This window comes from Melopsittacus undulatus, chromosome 9 (assembly GCF_012275295.1).
Source record: "Melopsittacus undulatus isolate bMelUnd1 chromosome 9, bMelUnd1.mat.Z, whole genome shotgun sequence".
Taxonomy (NCBI): Eukaryota; Metazoa; Chordata; class Aves; order Psittaciformes; family Psittaculidae; genus Melopsittacus; species Melopsittacus undulatus.
Genome location: NC_047535.1, coordinates 43,660,877 through 43,680,439, shown reverse-complemented (window position 1 = coordinate 43,680,439; position 19,563 = coordinate 43,660,877). Strand labels below are relative to the sequence as shown.

General features: G+C 47.3%; 1 protein-coding gene across 3 annotated transcripts; it reads left to right on the top strand.

Moving 5' to 3' along the window:
- The first annotated feature begins 1,738 nt into the window (after positions 1-1,738).
- On the top strand, positions 1,739-16,728 carry WNT5A (Wnt family member 5A). 3 transcript variants are annotated; one of them, XM_031046061.2, is made up of 5 exons: positions 1,739-2,697; positions 5,762-5,895; positions 7,088-7,353; positions 12,054-12,346; positions 13,859-16,728. In XM_031046061.2, the coding sequence occupies exons 1-5, from the start codon at positions 2,692-2,694 to the stop codon at positions 14,315-14,317; spliced, it is 1,158 nt and encodes a 385-aa protein (XP_030901921.1). In that variant the 5' UTR covers positions 1,739-2,691; the 3' UTR covers positions 14,318-16,728. The 3 variants fall into 3 exon arrangements, with proteins under 3 accessions (XP_030901921.1, XP_030901919.1, XP_005145876.1); XM_031046059.2 differs by lacking the exon at positions 1,739-2,697 and adding an exon at positions 3,238-3,614; XM_005145819.4 differs by lacking the exon at positions 1,739-2,697 and adding an exon at positions 5,013-5,411.
- Positions 16,729-19,563: the final 2,835 nt, after the last annotated feature.

Below are 19,563 nucleotides of genomic sequence, written 5' to 3'. Positions count from 1 at the left end.
CGCTTGCCTGTATTGATCATCCCGAGCTGGGCGTTTTCCTGTGCCCGATGACATTATGCAATTACATGACGATAAACATCATTCGGGAATACCAATGCGAGAGGTAAACAGCTCGGGGCTCTTTATTAGTTTATTTCAGGAGATCTTCCCTGGTTTACTGTGCAGCTCCTCCCCTTTTTACAGTTTTCTGCTATTCTTTACTAATTCTAGTGATTTGAGAAATGACCTTTAACCCACGCAGTTTGCAGACTCCTAAAGGGGATAATTGAAATGCCACAGTAAACCAAAGGCAATAAAATATTATTTACTAGGCATAAAACTAAGGTTGGTCTTCCCAAAAGGAACGAACAATCCCTTTATTCCTCTTTCCCCCCTTCCCGGACCTGGTGCTACACCTAACTTATAAATTCCTCACCAGCCGTCCCGGGGAGTGACCCGTAGCCCAGACTGGGAGGATGCTCAATGGAAAAGCTCCTCAAGATATTAGGGAGTAAATAAACGTGCGGGGAGGATGCTACGGCCCCGGCCCCGTATGGGAGGACAGGTGTCGGCGGGGGTACTGGGCAGGGGTCCGGGACACCCCAGCCGCCCCTACGGCCGCGTTAGGCAGTGGAGCGACCGCTCCAACACCGCCCCGCTCCCCATCCGAGGGCTCAGCTGCCCGGTCCTCGGCTCCCGAGCCGGTGCCAGCTCCAGCGCGGCTCCGAGCACAGCGGGGAGGGTGGCTCTGCTGTCGGGGTGGGGACATGCGGCGACCGCTGATGCAGGGAGATCTGCGCTTACCTGGCGTGCACCGTCCCGTCGGGGCGCTACCAGTGGCAGCAGGCTCAGGCCGGCTGGGATGTGCCTTTCCCCCACCCGATGGGCTTCTGAAGGGGTTTTATTTGCACTGGAATGATTTGGAAGGAGTGAATGCATTTATTGATAGCGGGGCTGCACTCGCAGCCTGTTTGGATTTCCCAGGGCGGCTTTGATAACGTGCCCCCCCCCCCCCCCTGCATCCCCCCGGACCTGCAGTCGCAGGCGGGTACAAAGGAAATAATGCGGAGTTACGGCCTGGCTGGGGGAACGCTCCCATTTCCTGCACTTGGGTGCATGCGAGATGTGAGAGACGCAATAAAACCCCTTTGGCTGGGGGCTGCAGAGCAGGGAAAACACTCTGCAGTACAAAGGGTCCGCGAAGCCGTCCTCGCCTGTGGCTCTCATTGGGTCTTATATGATGTAACCCAAAGTTTTGTCAACAACTTGGTGAATTTACAGCGGAAAAAAGAGATGCTGGAGAACCAGGGACACGACCGGCTGAGCCGCTCGTCTCCCGGCGCAAACAGCCTCCTCCTGCGGTCCTGAGCTGGCGACGGACGGGACTTGTCAAACGAGCCACCCGCCGGGAATACCGGAGCGGCCCCCTCGGGCCGGCCATGTGCGCCGCACATGTATGCGATGGGGAGCCCCCGGGGGCCGTTTCCGTGTGTGTGTATGTGTGTGTGTCCCCGCCCCAGGACACAGACGGGGTGCGGGGGGTGCGGAGCGAGCACCGCACTGAGGGGAGAGCTTGTGCTCAAGGGGTATCAGACCGGGCTTGGAAACCCAGACGGGCCCCACAGGTACCAAAGAGCGTGCAGCGGCTGCTGAGCCCGTCCGCCCCCACCAACCACGGGGCTACACCGGGGTCCCACTTGCTGCCGTACAGCTTTAAAACGCAGCCCAGTCTGCAATAGGTCGGCTCCGGGCGCATGCGCTGCGGGGAAAGTTTTTCGGCTGCCGTTGGCTCTGCAACTTTTTTTTCCCCTTTTTCTGCCTTTTTTTTTCTTTGGGAGCAGTTTTAAGCAGCGGTGAAGAGGAGCGAGGAGAGGAACGGGGGGAGCCGGGCCGGCTGCAGCGGAGCTCCGAGGGGGACGGGTCCGCTCCGGCGCGACGCCGTCTACTCCTGCTCGCTGTCCCGCAAGTAACTTACTCTTCGGCGCTGGGCGATGGATTGGGGGAGCTGCAGCTCCTGAAGCCCCGGACTTCTCCCCTCCCCCTGCCTTGCAGGATCAGTCGCCCCGTAAGACAGACACACGCGTGCACAAGGCCCCCCCTCCCCCTTTCCCCGTTGTGCAGACACTGTTGGGCTGTTTCTTCCCTGTGTAAAATGGAGGGAGCCGGCCCCAGGACGGCTCTGCAGCCGCGGACGCCCGGCCTGTAGGCAAGCGAAGGGGGGGACGTGCAGGGGGAGAGCCCTGCGCCCGCTCGGCTCCTCTCGTCCCCCGCACCCAGCCGCGGAGAGGCCGCACCGGCGGTCCGAGCGCAGCCGGGAGCCCTGCGGCCGCACCACCTGGGCTGGTGGGACGGATCATCGCCCGCAGCGCTTTAGCTGCCGCTTGTGAAGAGTTTTATTTGCTTCCGCACAATCACGCCCACGGGCGCTGTGTGCGTGTCTTGGGTTGGCTTCTTTTCTTCTTTCGCCTCCTTCTTCTGGTGGTGGAAAGCCCTAATTACTGTGATTGCTGATGGACCTTGGAAAGAAGGATACACTGCTGCCCCGCTCCGCAGCCGGACACGCTCAGCCTGCGCCGGACAGACCGACAGCCGCCCGCTGCTCGGGAGGATCCCGCTCGTCTCCTGCGATCCAGGGTTTGCTTTTCGCCTCGCCCTTTCCCCTCCTGCCCTACTTGGATTACTTGGCTGCTCTCGCTCGGTGATCCCGCATTAATGGAGGTGAGTCCGCGCTGGTGCTCAGCGCTGCGGGCGCGCAGGGTGGGCTGCACCTCCGCGGGCCGTCCTCTCCTTCCCGGCTGCCGCTGGGTGCTCCCATCTCTCCGCTCTCACCCAAGCGCTGCTCCCCGCTTGGAGAAAAGCCTTTATTTGCCTTTCTCCTGTTCTTTGCGACCATCCCCATCTCCCCGAAGAAACGCTGCCCACCGCAGGGACACTGGCTGGGCTCGCTCTGCCCACCGCGTCCCGGTGCATCGTTCTGGCAGCGGCTCCTCACGGGAGTTTAAAGACAACTTCCCAAACTTTCCCGAGGAGGATTGCTATGGAGGAGTTCGGCGTCGGCGCTAATGGTGGCCTGTACCTTTAAGGAGAGCTGGCTGGGGGCCAGCAGAGGACCTGGAGTCAGTTCCCCCCCCCCCCCCCTTTATTTAATATTACTCTAAGTTTCTGGACATTATCACTCTGCATCTGCAGAGGGTCCCGCCTGGGTCAAGCGAGGAGGAGCGCGGTCCTCGGGGTCCCCCTTGGAGCTGCGAGGACTCCATGTTGGAAACGCTGTCGGCTTTTCGTTGTTTGTTTGTTTGCTTTTAATTGGCAATTGTACACTAAATCGGTTGCGCTCGACGGGTCACGGAGAGTTCAGCCGGGCCGAGGAGCGAGGCTCTCCCCCCGCCGGGGCTGGCGTGGAGGGGAGGACGGAGGTGCGCCCTGGCCCCCCCCGGTAGTCCCCTGCTGTCTCTGCGGTGGGAGAGAGCTGGGCTGGGGGACGCACCGGGTGCCTTTCCCTGCCGACGTGAAACCTGTCCCAGATGGATGTGAAGTCGCTGCGGGAAGCCGGGGCCGGCTGGGGGGTTCCCCGCGGAGGCCGCCGCGGTTTACAGCCCCCTGGAGCCGGAGCTCTGGATGCAGCCTTCCCGCAGGTAGTGCTTCTAGAAAACCAGATGCCTTCGCAGGCTTTCCAGACACCCTGTGTAAAACAGGATCACAGGCGATCCCGCGGCTTCAGGATCTGTAAAACCGTCCCTTTTCATCTCGGCAAAGAGCGAGGGCTCCGCATGGGGTGCATTAAATACCAAGAAACCAATCTCCGCGGCCCTACAAAGCTGCAAACGGTGCCTTGCACTCCTGATAGCCAAATGCTGGCGGCGAGAGAGTTTTTGTTGTTGTTGTTTTATCGCTTTGGTTTGGGTTTGATGGCAGCCTGACAGCTGCTGCGTGGAGAAGCGATGGGCTGGAGGGGCTGGGCCCCCACCCGCAGGTGCCTCCTCTCGCCCCACCACGCAGTGCTATGGCAGGAGGATGAGGAGGGCGATAACAGCGGTGATGAGGAGCGGGAGGTGCCGTCGGTGCCGTCGGAGGGGCAGCAGCCGCCCCGTCCCCTTCGCCTCCCGGCGCTGCGGCGGCCGAGGCCGCCCCCTGTTGGGCGCAGCACGGCACAGCTCCCCGGGGGCTTCAGGACCGAGGCTCGGGCCGGATGCGGCGCTGGCGACTGCCGGTCCCGGGGGGGACACTCGGGCCCTTTGAACGGGGCAGGGGGGCTTTGGCCCCGCCGTCCGGGTCTTGCAGCGGGGGCACAGCTGTCCTCCCAGACATGCCCCGGTCACCCACCCAGCCGGGGCTGCTGCACATCTGTTGGTGTCCCGTTTGAACACCGTTGTGTCCCTTCTCAGGGCTCGGGCAGTTCCGCGACATTTCTTTATTATTGTTGTTATTATTCGCAAGAATTAACAGATGAAAGAAAAGCCCCAGAACTTTGGATTTTGGGTGCCCCAGCGAGCTCCTCGCACTCCTTGCTATTCCTCGTCCCTAGCTAAATATGCCCTCTGCTTCCGCACCTTTCCCGGGATTGCTCCCGTCGATAGCGGATGGGATCATTCAGTTGTGGGAGACCGGCTCTACTCACACCCCCCAGCACCGAAGACTTGGGGACCCCCCTGGACAGGAGCTGTTGGACCCACAATAAACGGCCATGGGCGAGCGGAGGCTTCGCCCCGGCACGGTGGCAGGACCCCAGTCTGAGTGACCGCGGCTCCTCTGCGTGTATCCCGACAGGTTCCGTGTCAGCCCTGCTCGCCGTCGCGGCGCTGCGACATCGGCCTCTCCTCCCGACCCTTCGCAAGCAGGAATAAATCAGAATTAAGAGCACCTTCAATTCAGCAGTGAGGACTTTTTGAGAATGAATAGGGAGCCCCCAAGTGTCGAAACGTCTTTTTTCTTTTTTTTTCTCTTTTTTTTTTCTCTCTTTTTTTTTCCCCTTCCGAGGGGAGGGGAAATAGAAAACAGTGAATGGCACTGGTTAACGCGTTAGAGTCCCGTGTGAGGACGCAGGCGGTGATCGCGGGACCTGTCGGGGGAAGCGTTTGACTTCCAAGGAGGCAGCCTGGTTCTTGCAAGGGTCGGGTCTGGACGGGGAGCCGGCCCTTGTAGCTCCTGATACCTCCCCGGGCCGGTACCAGGCCCGGGGGCTGCCGTCGGGGCTGTCGCCGCTGCGCCAGCGCGGAGCTCGGGGCTGCCTCGGTGATCGCGGAGAGCGGGCGGCTGCAGCGAGATGCTTTAGGGGGCAGAGGGGGAGGGCCCCCCCGGACCCCTCTGCGGTACCGACCTCTCTTGGCACCGGCATCTCCCGCTCGGGGTCCCTTTGCCAACCCGAAGGCACCTTTAGCTGGCCGGGAGGGTTTCGTGTCGACGGTGCTGGCTCTGAAGCGGGGAGCGATGGGGTAATGCCCGTCCCTATAGCCCCGGGTAGGGGGGATGGCCGGGCGGGGAGCGGGGTCCCCCGTGTCCGGAGCAGCGGCCTCGTCCCGTGCGGCCGTCGGTGGGGAGCAGCGGGGCCTCGGGATAGGCGGCCGCGGATCGGGACTGCGGCCGCCCCGGGAAGGCGGTGTCGGGGTTGGGGGTGGGTTCTGCCCGGTGGTGCGGGAGTCGCGACGTGCGCCTGGCCCCAGAGCATCGGAGGGAGTCAGAGTCACGTTAAAAGGGGCACGGGCGCTTCCGTTGTTTAAACTTGAATGCTCGAAAATAGTCTGAGAAGCAATAAACGATCTGATCCTTTCTCTCCCCCCTCTAGAAATCCACTGCAGTATTAATCCAAGGAGGTGCTTTGGGGACAGTTGGCAGTACAATGGCTTCTCAGTACCTCGTAGTGGCTCTGGCCATTTTCTCTTCTCTTACCCAGGTTGTAATAGAAGCCAGCTCTTGGTGGTAAGCATCTTGTGTCGACTTGATTTTAAAAGGGGGTGTGAGGATTTGCTTGATTAAATATCTATTTGCTTCTTATGTATGTGCTTCATCTCAGAGGGAGTACCAATGAACGAGACAGCAGGGGAGTAATGTTCTAGTTGTAATACGTTGGGTAGTAAAATGAACGTGTCTCATAGTGTAAATGTTCAACATCTCGTGCTGTAAAATCCAGTTTTTAGGAAGTTGTACAGTAGATTCTCTGTGGATTTGATCATCCTTAAATGACTAGAATTGCCTCTAGTAAGAGTCATCTTGACTCCCTTAGATTAGTAATTTTGCATATATAAGCAAGAATGCTGATTTACAAGTATAGAATCATAGAATAGTTTGGGTAGTAAAAACTTTTGTTAAAGGTTCGGTTTGAACTTTCCTGCAACATCCATATTTATAAGTGTATTTTGTTACAAAGAAATACATTTAAGTTTCTGCTTTGGCGAATAAGCTATTTCTGTATGGTGTACGATGTTAGGAGTTCTTTAAATGGGTGTTTCTTTGCTGCTTCAAATGATCCTTTTCGGATTAATGGCCGCTTTTAAATTGAAATCTATGATGTGAAGAGCACTTTCAGAACAAAGAAAACGAAGTTGATTTTTGTTTACAGTGGATATACTTCCCTCTGTGTTTTTGTGTGTGGCTCGGAAGAAGTTAGGAGTAGTCTGTAGCCAGTTTCAAACATGGCTTTTTAAAGGTTTCCCCGTTTCTTTATAGTAGAACAGATTGAAAAAGCCAAACTTAAACCTAAAATGCATGTTAAAGAAGTTGGGGTTTGGGGGCTTTTTTGGTTTGGTTTTATTTATTCTTCTGACCTTGCAGTTGTTGGGAACTTGTGTTGTTTTTACTACGTCCTTTTAAGTTTGTGAAGGGCTGTCTAGATGCAAGTCTTCCGAGTCTGCATCTTGCTGCAGTCGCTGATGTATTGTGATAACCACATGGCTGGGAACTAATAACTTCTGAACTGACTTTTAAACAAAAGTTTCATATATAAGCATGCTATATCTTGTGTTTTGTTTTTTCTCACTTGTTAGCAAAACCAGGAGTTGTATAAGATATAACTCATGTATAAGATATAGTTCTGTTTGGGATATATAGACTTTTCTTTTTTTACTTTGTTTTTGAATCTTCTCTTTATTAATCCAAATCTTTCTTTATGCAGGTCTTTAGGGATGAACCCTATGAACCCCATGAACCCTGTTCAGATGTCAGAGGTATATATAATAGGAGCCCAGCCACTGTGTAGCCAGCTAGCAGGGCTTTCCCAAGGACAGAAGAAACTCTGCCAATTGTATCAGGACCATATGCAGTTCATTGGAGAGGGTGCAAAGACGGGCATTAAGGAGTGCCAGTATCAGTTCAGACATAGAAGATGGAATTGCAGCACTGTGGACAACAACTCTGTTTTTGGCAGAGTCATGCAGATAGGTAGGAAGCAACATCTTTATGATTAAACTCTTGTCTAAGGATGTGTATGGTACATGCCTCATTGCACTTAGATCTCTTGCCAGGTTCTACTGAGTACTGTATACAATCAAGTGTTTTTAAAAGTTGGCAAAGGATTTGAGTTATTTGTAGCTGGAGGTGATTTCCCACCACTGTCCAGCCATGTGTCTTGGAAGACAAAGTAGGAATATGTATTTGCATATGGGAATAAAGGAGGAAGGAAAATGCATCTCTGAACTCTTAGAAAACCTGAGACAAAATGAAGGCAACATAAGGGAATGAAAAGCAGCAATGTCTTGTAAAATTAAAGATGTCCATGTCTAGTTGCAAAGTTAGCGGCTGCAAGATAAATTGCTCTTGGTCTGGAGGTTAACTGGAAATTGCTGTGCTCTCTGTTAGTGTTTATAAGCAATTCCTGCTTGGTTTTTTGATAGCAGATTTGGTAGCGGTTTTTCTTTCTTTGAGAAAGGTGGGTTTATGTTAACATCATGTTAGCAGGGTAGTTTTTATGAGAACAGTTCCAGCAGGACAAAATGTGTGATTGTAACTTGCCTTTAATGTAATCCCATCGCTGGTAAGAGAGACAGATTCCTGCTTAACATCTTACCACCATTTGATGGGCACCCAGCTCCTTCCCTATCAGATACTCTTTGAAATGTGCTTTTCCAGTGCTCATGTGTTGCCTGCCTTTCCTGTCAGGTTGTATTTTAAAGTCCTTGGCAAAATTGTAACCAGTGCTGTTGAACTGGGTCCATGGTGAAACCTTCCCAGTCAGATTCCTGATTGTGTTTTAAGTAACTAGGAAACGCCTATGTTTCTGGTTGAAAGTTGTGATTTTGTTACGTAGTAATCAATACACTGAGAAACTCAGCTGTGCTTTTTAGTGGGAGAGGTAAAGCTTTTATATCCGCGTTTTTCTGTCCTGCTTTAACAAAATGAAGTTTTAAAACCAGACTCAAGTTAGGTTTATGTGTAAATGGGCTAACTCCGGTTAAGGTCGAAGGAATACATCAATTCACATTTGGTCTCATTTTTGTTAAAAGAAGGTTTTATTTGTAGATAGACAAATGGAAAGAAATCTATTAATTGGAACAGATGATTTTAGATAAACAAGCTTCCCTAAGCTTTTTACAAGCACAGTATTAACCCCCCTCATAGAGTTTGTTTTTTTCACCCTACCCGAGCAAAAGTCTATAAGCACATGAGACATGAAAGAAAGCTTTATGCCTTTCTGTTCTCATAACCTAACAAATGTCAGAAAACCAATCTTTTTAACATTTAGGCCTTCATCCTTTAGTCCTTATTTATTACCCAAGCAAGTGAAAATTAGCTCAAGGGGACTGTTGGTGTGAAGAAAGGAACAGGATTGGGCTCGCAATTTGTGGTGTCTGTCTCTGGAGTAGAAGTTTCTGCCCTTCCCAAGTGTGACAGATCTATTTAAAGGTGGTTTCTTTCAAGTTAAGTAACTTTGCTGCACCCTTCTGCTGAATATGACTGTATTAGCCGATGTCTACACAGCAATTCATCATGTAATTAAGGCACTTATTCTAATTGCAAGGTTAATGGCCATATTCAACAGTTAAAGAGCCTAAAGAGTGTATTCACTAAGAACAAGAAAGGTGTTGTGGGTAACAGTTGTATTATTTCATGCTGACCTTTGGTAATGACCAGTTGCTCTTTGAGTGGAAGGAAAAATGGGTACTTCTAGAGCCTGATTCAGTTTTACTTCAGCCTGTGTACCCTGGGTTGACAGGGACTGACAGATACTCCAGTATCTGACTGACAGATACCACTGACAGATGGTAGTCAGGTTCTGCATTCATGTAGCTTGGGAGTATTTTGTCATCTGAGTTAAGGAGGCGTTGTCACTGGCTGTGCACAGGCACTGACTGACAGCACAGTAATTACCCCAGTGTATAAATGGACAGTCTTTCTTGCAGGAGTTATCCTGCAAAGTTAGCTAAAGCTGTACAAATAAACCTAGCATTGGGTTTGGAAACTTGCTCTGTGGCTTATTGAACTGCAGCATTTTAGGGCTTTTGTTCTCTGCTGCTTTCCTTTACTGGTGGTGCCTAGGGCAGGCCATGGTCCTTGCTGCCTTCCCTGCCTTGTGCCACCTCCTGGCTTTGGGGCCAGCCCAGGGATGCCAGCACTTAGGCTTTGTAAATACCTAAGTGCTAACATATAATAAAATAACTGGATCCTCCTACAGCAGCTCAGTATAGTTGGGGTCCAGTTTATTCATGCCTGATGTTGAATGCTCTTAAAATGTGAGACAAAGAGCATTTTGTATCTTATGCTCAGGTATATATATATAAAAAATGGTTCTGTTCTTGCAGACTTACACATATCAAGTGTAAAGGGCAGGTCCTCGCTCTGTGGGTGGCTTCTTACAGTGTGTGTATATTGAACAGTTCCATTTCAATGTTTTATATATATGGGAGAGAGGGGACTCGAGTGTGTTTGGAATGTGTGTTTCCTTGCCATGGCTACAATAGAGAGAAATGTTGGACTGTGGGAAAAGACAGATACGTTTGACAGTGAAGGAAAGCACAGTTGTGCCTAAAGGTTTAAAACAAAAATCAGAGTAACTCATCCATGTGGAACCATCACTCTTAATGTGTTCCTGGGGTTGATGACTTGAGGCCGTGTTGGCTTGCAGGTTGTGGGGGCTTGAAATCTGCTTCAGCAGCTGATGCTATTTTATAGTTTGCCTAAATGTTCAAGGAGGAAACTTGGGGGGGCAACTACCTGTTCTGTACCCCAGCCTTTCCTTCTCCTTCCCACTTAGAGTAGGTTCTTTAAAGTATGCTCAAGGATAATAATGAAAGCTAGTCAGAAAAAAGTCAGTTTTATGAGTTCAAATCCTGCAATAAACGGTGTAGTTAACCATGTGAAAGCATGAGCTAACTAAACATGAGAAAGAATAAAAGAGAGCGGAAGAGGCGAGTCCTGTGGTCCGAAGCAGACCACGTTTCTTTCCTCTCAATCTAGTGGAAATTTTGCTTAAGGATTCAATCCAAAAATGTGTGTTACAGAGCAAATGGGAACATTAAAATCTGTACGAAGTTCCCCCTGCTACAGTTAGCAGTGAATGCAAGGCATAAGTCACTGTATAAGGCCAATTCTTTTTTAACTGAAAAGGCTATTCATGTAACCCTTTATACACATAATTCATGTAAGTACTTCCATGAGCAGGTGTCTGTGAGGATTGTAAGTAAAGGACCAAAGTGCTTCTCATCTTCCTTATATTCGATCGAAAGATCAACATAAGACTTCTGATTTTACCCACTGAAAACCAACATCTATTACTACAATTAATCCAGTAGATGACAGCTGTGACATTAACAAAGATGAGCATGGTGTCATCTTGATGTTGAGTATGGACCAGATTACAAGTTATTTGTCTTCCAGAAGTGCTCAAAAGTTGCTGTTCAGATTTGACCTGTTACGGTAGGTCATGTACAAAGAGTTTCTGCCTCAAAATGTTGCTGCCTTAATAGATGTGACATGCCCAAAATGCAGCCTCTTAAGGCCCAAATTTTATATGGGCCCATGCTGCTCCTTAAGAAAAATCTTGTAAAGTCAAGATTAAAAACTAGCTTGGTCTATTGATTGGGCTAAAGATTGGGAATAAAGCTTAACTCATATAAATTTTAAAGAAAGAAATATTTAGTCTCTTCTCCATCATTCTGGGAATCTTGGAAAAGACACAGTGGGATGCTGTACTTAAAGATGAAAACCCAACTTCAAGTGAGCTCTCTGGTGCAAGTTTTGTGTTTTGTGGGTTTTTTTGCTTATTTGAAAGCTTTTCTGGTTGTAGTCAGAGCTTGTAGCACCCTTGGAAAAGCAATAGGGGAAGTTGGGCTCTGAATAAAGGTGGGATTAGGTCTTGTCAAGAGGATGGTACGTGGCCATGTCTTACGCTGTGGGTATTGTAGCTTTTTCTTCTGAAAGTTTGAAACTCGAGGTTTTCAATTTCCATTTAAGGGCACCAGATGCAGGGGAAAACCTTCAAGGCTGCCTCGTGCCAAGGTTTTTTCCTTCCCTGTAATTTGTAAAGATGATTGCCCATGGACTCACTTGCCATATTCACATGTGCTGGAACAGTGGATACTAAGCAGCACAGGTTGTTGTTAGTTTTAAATAGCCTCCTAAAGAAGTGCCTGGCTTATGCGTAGGGTGGAAAGTTACGTGTTCTTCTGCTATGCATTTCCTTTGATACCAGGAGGCTTTGTAAAATGCTATAACTTTAAATAAATTGGAACAAGTGGGTGAAGTGCATAAATCATGTTTGAGAAGTAGTAATTTTAGAACCAGACTTTTAAAAGTTGTATTTAACATCTCTTTTTTTCCTGAAAGACAGAGTCTGTTTCCCTTTCTGCCCCTCACACGCAGGCACGGTTGCTTCAGCCTGGCTGGCATTGTGCTCCAGACCCAGTTCACCTCCTTCCTCCCTGCTCTGTCATCCAACCATAAATGAGAGGTGACTTCTGCTCTTCACAAACACCTTGTGGATTGGTTTCACTTGGGTTTTAGACCTGTTGAGGAGCACAGTTCAGGGTTACTCTGCCTTTCAATAGGCAGATGAATTCTGTTGGCTCCTATTGAGCCTCGCAGCTCATCAGCAGGCAGGGAGTATGTGATGGGCTCTCCCCTAACCCCACTGTCTTTCTGTGCAGGCAGCCGGGAGACGGCGTTCACCTACGCGGTGAGCGCGGCCGGGGTGGTCAACGCCATGAGCCGTGCGTGCCGGGAGGGCGAGCTCTCCTCCTGCGGCTGCAGCCGGGCGGCACGGCCCAAGGACCTGCCCCGGGACTGGCTATGGGGCGGCTGCGGGGATAACATCGAGTACGGATACCGCTTCGCCAAGGAGTTCGTTGATGCCCGGGAGCGAGAGAGGGTTTACCAGAGGGGCTCCTATGAGAGCGCGCGCATCATGATGAACCTGCACAACAACGAGGCCGGGAGGAGAGTAAGTGGTGTGGAATAGCATCTTCCTCTGCCCCCATCCCTCCTTTCGGGGCAGGATGTGCCTTGGCAGGGCATGGGGTAGTGAATGGCCACTGAGCCTTGTGTCTGTTTCAATGCGTACACCAAGAAGACAGCAAATACAGGGTGTAGGTGGGTGGGGATTACATGGATTTGTGTTGTCTGACAGCCCAGCTGCCTTCCCCATTGGGACCAGTGTTGTGTTTCCCTCTATGTTTCTGCATTGGAAGTTCCCTCTCGCTGTGGATTCTCTGAACAGCATTTCATTAGTTTGTATTTCCAACCAGGGCAGTGTGTGTTGGAGGGAAGAGGGACACACCGGCCTTCCCAGGCTGGAATTGTGCCGCAGAATAGTTCTGAGGGTTTTATCCCTGCTTTAAAAGGATGTGAAAAGCTCCTCCATGCTATTAGAAAACACTGTCTTCTGTGGTTAAACAGGTCTTTATGGTTTCTTTAATCTTGAAAATACCTTAAATGAATGGGTGTAAACTTCTCTTTTTTTAATAGTCTGGATATGAAGAGCCAAAATCATTATTTTCCTAGAGCTTGAAGTGCCAGAATAGTCGGCTGGAGACTTTACACTTGTATTCTAAGGTGAAGAAGGATGAAAGATAATTGAAATTTAATAGTATTTAAATGTGAGAGGAGGGTGTCTGAAAGCAATGGACAGGCCAATTTACTATTAGCAAGAAGAAAAATGACACTTTCACAGTTGCTTATGGAGGCTGGAGCAGTTTTTTCCTTCCTCAGCTTCACCTTTGCAGTGCCATTTGGCAGCATTGATGCTCTGTAACTGCTGGGTGGAAGTTGTCTACAGTATCATCTAATGTGTCAGACCCCAGGATTTTTGGGGCAGTGTCAACAGTGGGCAAGTGACTGGTATTTCCCTGCCAAAGCTTTGTAAAGAGGATATTGCTATGTAGCTCTGTCTGCCACCCATAGGTGTTTGGGGGTTTCTTCTTGGATGAAGTCTCTTTTGCAGGCAGTATTTGGGATGCGAGGAGGATGCTGAGCCAAGAGTAGACAATCAGCTGCAGCTGAGCCAGAAGCAAGAGGAATCTTAACTCTTTCCCTAATTGCAGCCTTAAGTGGAGATCAATAGAGAGAGTAACTCAGAAAATAAAGGGATGTTTTACATATCTCAATGAAACAGCAAAATCCTTCGCTGGCTTGAGACTGAATTCCTCAAACTTGACTGCAGCCTGACGCTGCTGTCTGGGCTCTGTGTGCTGTGGCTGCTGTCTCTGTGATGGGGAGAGGATGGTGAGAGCACTCCCCTCCTCCTCCTAGCTAACAGGGTGCAGGGGGTGCGCACATGTTGGCTCTCTCGCGCTTCCTTCCCAGTATACTGTGGAAGGGAAGAGGATGCTAAGGTGAATATTGTGAAGGAGCAAGAGGGAATGGGACAGAGGGAAGGAAATGAGGGGGATAAATGCATTCACAGCTATGCTAAGCTTTCATCCTCGTTTTTGCTTTCCCTCCTTGGCTTCTCCAGACTGTGTACAACCTGGCTGATGTGGCCTGCAAGTGCCACGGTGTCTCTGGTTCCTGTAGCCTGAAGACCTGTTGGCTGCAGCTTGCTGATTTCCGCAAGGTAGGCGATGCCCTGAAGGAGAAATACGATAGTGCTGCTGCCATGAAACTCAACAGCCGGGGCAAGCTGGTGCAAGTGAACAGCCGCTTCAACGCACCCACCATCCACGACCTGGTCTACATCGACCCCAGCCCTGACTACTGTGTGCGCAATGAGAGCACTGGGTCCCTGGGCACCCAGGGCCGCCTTTGCAATAAGACCTCGGAGGGCATGGACGGCTGTGAACTCATGTGCTGCGGCCGGGGCTATGACCAGTTCAAGACAGTGCAGAGAGAGCGCTGCCACTGCAAGTTCCACTGGTGCTGCTATGTGAAATGCAAGTTGTGCACAGAGATCGTGGACCAGTTTGTGTGCAAATAGGGGACAGACGAGGTGGAAGGAACTGCAGCTGCCTGCCAGCAAGGGGTGCAGGCCCCTCTCCCTTTCTACAGGACTATCTCCAGTTTATTTATAGAGTCCAGTGAGTTGTCGTCTTCTCAAAAAAAGGAAAAAAAAGGAAAAAATAGAAAAAAAAAAGGCAGGGGGAAGGAAAAAAATAAAGAAAAATATAAAGGTTGCAAAGAGAAGTGCCTGGAAACCCTCTCTGCGCCCATCCCAGAACTGTGTGTGGCTTATATTTTTGGCAATAATGGAGGAGAACCTGAGAATATTTATTTTACAAAGTAAAAAAAAAAGAACATAAAATTGACTTTTCTTAAAAAACACTAGAGTAGTTTGAGGGGAAAATCCAACACATCCCCATTTAGTCCCATGGGACGTAATACACGTGCAGTAGGCTGAGCAACCATGTAATGTGCTTGGGATGTTAGAACAATCCTTACGGATGTGAGGAATACACAGAGCTGTCCATGACTTCTAGTTTCAGACACTAGAAGTTATCAGAATAGGGCATATAAAGCTGTTAAGTACATTTAGGGCTCTGTAAATAAGAGGGTATATTCATCACAAAGTATGTTGTCAGTTGCATATCTGATTGTGCCCACTTGAATATGCAATGTCATCGAAGGGTAAAGAGCAAAGGATCATAGAGGCTTCAACTACGCTATTCCTGAGTCACCATGTCTGGTTCCAGAACCTAACAAGACAAAAAAAAGAGGAAAATAAAGCTGCCTTGACAAATAATGAAGATATTCAAGGCAGGATTTGGCCTTAGTAAGCTAATTGTGACGTTCAAGTGTCTCATCTTACAGAGCAGTGCTTCACTCCTACTGAGGGTGGAGAGAGCCAAGATGCAGACTGCATGGGGCACTGTGGCTGGGCGGAGGGGAGCTGCAATGCTCGTAAGCAGTTTTTGGTCTCCCAGCTTGGAAAGCCCATAGAAAATAGAATTCCCCAGATTTAAAAATGCCTTAAAAATGGTGTAAGAGCTGGCTGTCCTTCAAAACACAGCTTGACAAGTAACTCCTCTAATTTTATGTGAGAAAATAAATCATTAGATATCCACTCTTGGAATGATTGAGTTTTATATGTTTTTTTCGCAGATTTTGGGAACGCTTTCACTCAAGGAGACAATAGTTTCATATTTAATAACATTAACTGACTATTATAGTTCAATGAAATGTTGCAGCAATACCAAATTTATCATCCTATGTCTTTAATACACATGCTTTAGATAATATATTGCAGATATACACTACAACTGTTCAGACTATACTTGAGCAGTTACTTATATATGGGAGAACTGTGGTCTGCTGGTGTCTGATATTTCAAAGCTTTTTGTACATATATATTTTAATGGTTTAAGAAATAATAAAAGGTCTAAATTACAGGGGCGCTTCATCCCCCATCCTCTTTTTCAGTTCTCTTAAGGTTACTAGATTGGTTCTAACCTTTCGGTGTTCCTATTTTTAAGCTTTAAAGCTTTTGTAATTCAAAAGTTTTAAGGATAATCACAAAGAATTAAGCCTCTTCCCAGCTTCAGGACTGTCTTGGGCAGTTGGTAGAGGCAGCACCCTGCATTTGAATTGATCCTGGTCTGGAGATCACTTCAATTCCAGTCTCACATTTAAGGGCATTATTGATTGTTGCTGAAAAGAGACACCTTCCAACTCCAAAATGTGCTGCATGTGGCCCTTGCTTTTCAGTGTTTGAAATGGAAATTGTTGGTTGTCCAATAATGTGCGTTCCCCCAATACTGTGTAGTTACAGAGGATGTCATCATTGGTTCAGATGCCTCTTTCCAACTCGGTCCCGTCCAACAAGTTAAAGAAAACGGTGTTTCAAATACCAAGTGAGGAAAATCTTTCACTTTAGCCTAGTTGTACTAAAGCCTTGACTTTCACAAGCCTTTAAGCTGTATCATTAAGTTCATCTTGATCATTTATCAGCTTCTTAAATGGCGCTTTATTGCTCTTAATTTATTGTACAAGGACATATTTACCCCTCATCTTCAGATGTTTGCAAAGAATATCTTTAAAGTAAGATAAATAAATAAAGCACTAATTCATTGAATATGTCACTTTGGTTTTTATTGTACAAAAACCATGGTCATTTTTCCATTCATTTGGTGAATCACCTCATGTTCCTCTGTAGTGACTTTGGTCTGAGCAGAACTGAATCTCATGATCCCGGCTATTAAAACACTATTTAATGTAAAATATTTTCCTTGTCATTCAGATATGTAAATCTCCCATGTCCTTTTCTCTGTTCTGTACATTTAATGTACATATTTCTGTCTTGCGTGATTTGTATATTTCACTGGTTTAAAAAAAAAGAAAGGATTATGCCATAATGGAAGATAGACTATAAAAATAAAACTTTGGTTGTATATTGGGAAGTGGTTTTAATTATCTTTCAGATAAGGGTTTGTTAAAACAATGAACAGAGTTGGTTTTTTAAACGTACTACATTGTAAAACAGGGAAGTGATTGTTCGCCAAGCATACATCTTGAAGTTTTATTTCTGCATTAAGAAGCTATACAGATCTGACTACTTCTTACATAGAAGGAGACAAAAAATATCCCCTGTCCCAAATCCCTGTGAGTTTGGACTAAAAAGCATTTTAGAGATGGGTAAGTACTTAACTGGCCATGGATAGGGACCTGGGTTAATGTTATTTGTGTGCAGAGCTGTTTGTAGTGATTCTGGGCCAGTGGGGCCTGATCCTGTGACCAGCTTCCTCCCAGTGATGGCAGCAGGATCCTGGTGTGAGCAAAGGTTTCCAATGCAGAAGGATTTTGGGGCCAGGTTCTGTGGGTTTGGGTTGTGTGTGCGGTCGTGGGGGAGCTGATTCCCCCACCCATCGAACTTGACTGCATGGGAGCTGCAAGAAAAAAGCTGTTTTTTTCCTTAGGCTTCTTGTCCAGAAACTGAGTGTGTATGTAGGGAAGAAACCTTAAAAAGGCAAAATACAATGAGGTAGTAGTAGTAAGGAAGTAACACAGAAAATGAACATTAATGTCAAAACCTCAAGCCTTCTGTTTTCAGACTGCCTTTTTTCTTGAACTGATTTCCTGAGTAAGTCATCATTTTCTTCTATAGAGAGCTTGATGAATTAGTGGCCTTTCTTTACCTCTTTTCTGCTTCTTTTCTTCTTTTTTATTCTCTTTTTGCTTAAGGATAACCTTCTAACATATCGAAACTCCTTCTGGCTGCCAAGAATGTATTATCCCACAAACCAGCAGACCAACATCGTGTGTTTAAAATAGCGATTCTGGGCAAATGCAGCGTTCTGTGGTCCTATTACTGACATCTGGTTCAGTTTTCCTTCACTTGTATATTGACCAGTATTCTTTATTGCAAAAACACAGCCCCTATTTAGGAAAGTCAGCATTTTTTTGGACTGGATTATATTCAAGCTCTTCCCAATAACAGAAGAGTTACCAAAAAAAATCTTTTATTGGCAGCAGTAAATATCTATATTCAAAATAATCATTATGGGCTCAGATACAACAGAATTGTTTTTAATTTGCAGAAAAGTTTATCAATCTATTTAATTTTGTTAAAAATATTGTTATTCCCTGGTTTGGGATCTTGTATTTTTAGCAATTTCTTCAAATCTTTGTGTTTGCTTTGCCATTACCCATTTTCACCCTGTTTTTGCAAAATACTGAAGTGTATATGAAGGTGTTAACAGGATATGTACGAGGAAGAGGCAAGAAACGAATGGCAGCTTCGAGTCAGACACTGCATGCAGCAAGCAAGCTAAAATCCTTTCTTTCTGAGGGATGTGTTTGACAAGGATGGTCTTACAGAGACTTGTACAAATTGGTACTGAAGCTGACAGAACTGCTTTCCTTTGGGTAAGGATTCTTGAGAAACAATATCTGAATCACTATGAGATCCGTTGGGAAAGGGTGGTTTTGCAGAATCAGGAGAGACATTCACTTTTTATGTCTGTATGCTAAAGGAAACTAGGAAAACAAAGGGGGAAAATAAGCTGTATTAAAAGTATAGATAAATATATTCATGTACAGCTTATGTGCATACTTGCTATGGTAGTCTTAAAATGGCTTATCTATTATTGAAGTCGGTTTGGAAGGCAGGCCAGATTTGTTCTTTTGCTCTTCAAACTATTGAAAATCCTCAATGGGGGAAAAGAAAGAAAAAGCTCTCTCCCCTTCTCCCCTGCTACAGGCTCTGGTATGTCTGTTTATGCTGCAGTGGGATAAATGAACCATGTAATAGCGCAGTGAGGGGGTTGTACATGAAATTTCCTTTTCTTTAAAGGTGTAACTAAAAAAATCCAATGTGTGTCATGCTCTGCTCTTATATGAGATTGCGTGTGTGCATTTGTATATACTCTGCTGGTATTTTCCAATTGTGTTGGCCAAATTCTGCTTTTAGTTATGGTTAGGCATCTCTCCTGACTCTGGTGGTGTCATATGAGCCTGACATTTTTCGACCAGACGTGAAGGCCCCCCTGCTCAAAGAGAATGCATATGAAATATATCAGCCTTTCTTCTGCTGGCTGGTTATTTAAACATGGGTAACTGAATTATTGTGAAACAAATTCTGGGACTGCAGCTGCAAAAGCAGTAATACAGTATATTCGTAGTGATGTTTCTACGCCATACCTCCTAATTTCCCAGTTGATTTCCAAGGCAGACAGAAAGTCTAGAATGCATGTGGTATGTTCCTCATCATATATTTTATACATGTAAAATAACAATTTGTCAATTACTGTTTCTATTGCAGAGATAAAATTGGGTATTTTGGGCTATTGTGATTTTTTGAAGACCTCTTACCTCTGTATTGAACATTGCTAGCTAATAGTGTCATGGACCGGTGCGATGTAAAGCTGCTTTCGGTAACATCTCTGAACCCTGGACTGTGCAGTGTGAATACTGGTACCCTGTATGCTTTGATAGCCAGTGTTGCTTTGCGTTGTGTTGTCTTTCCCAGCAGTCCTGCTTTCTCAAATGGCAGTTGAACAGCAGCAGTCAAAATACTCAGCTGACAGAGAACCCCTGGGCACTCCATGGGCAGTTATTCAAACACTTTCTGAACCGGTTTGACCCATTGCTGATTTATTCCATTGCAAGGAATTTGAAAAATGCAAACTGTAGTGTGGCTCTCAGTTCTGGTCGGTTTGGTTTTGTTTTTATAAAGCAGCCCATTCCAAATGTCTTTTTCTTTTAGCTTATATTTTCTTTCAAGCCCCTCTC

Excerpts from the sequence above, each read along its gene's own strand:
- WNT5A (XM_031046059.2), top strand. The coding sequence starts at position 3,504 with ATGGATGTGAAGTCGCTGCGGGAAGCCGGGGCCGGCTGGGGGGTTCCC. Across the intron at positions 5,896-7,087 it reads ATAGAAGCCAGCTCTTGGTG|GTCTTTAGGGATGAACCCTA; the intron begins GTAAGCATCTTG and ends TTCTTTATGCAG. Across the intron at positions 12,347-13,858 it reads ACAACGAGGCCGGGAGGAGA|ACTGTGTACAACCTGGCTGA; the intron begins GTAAGTGGTGTG and ends TGGCTTCTCCAG.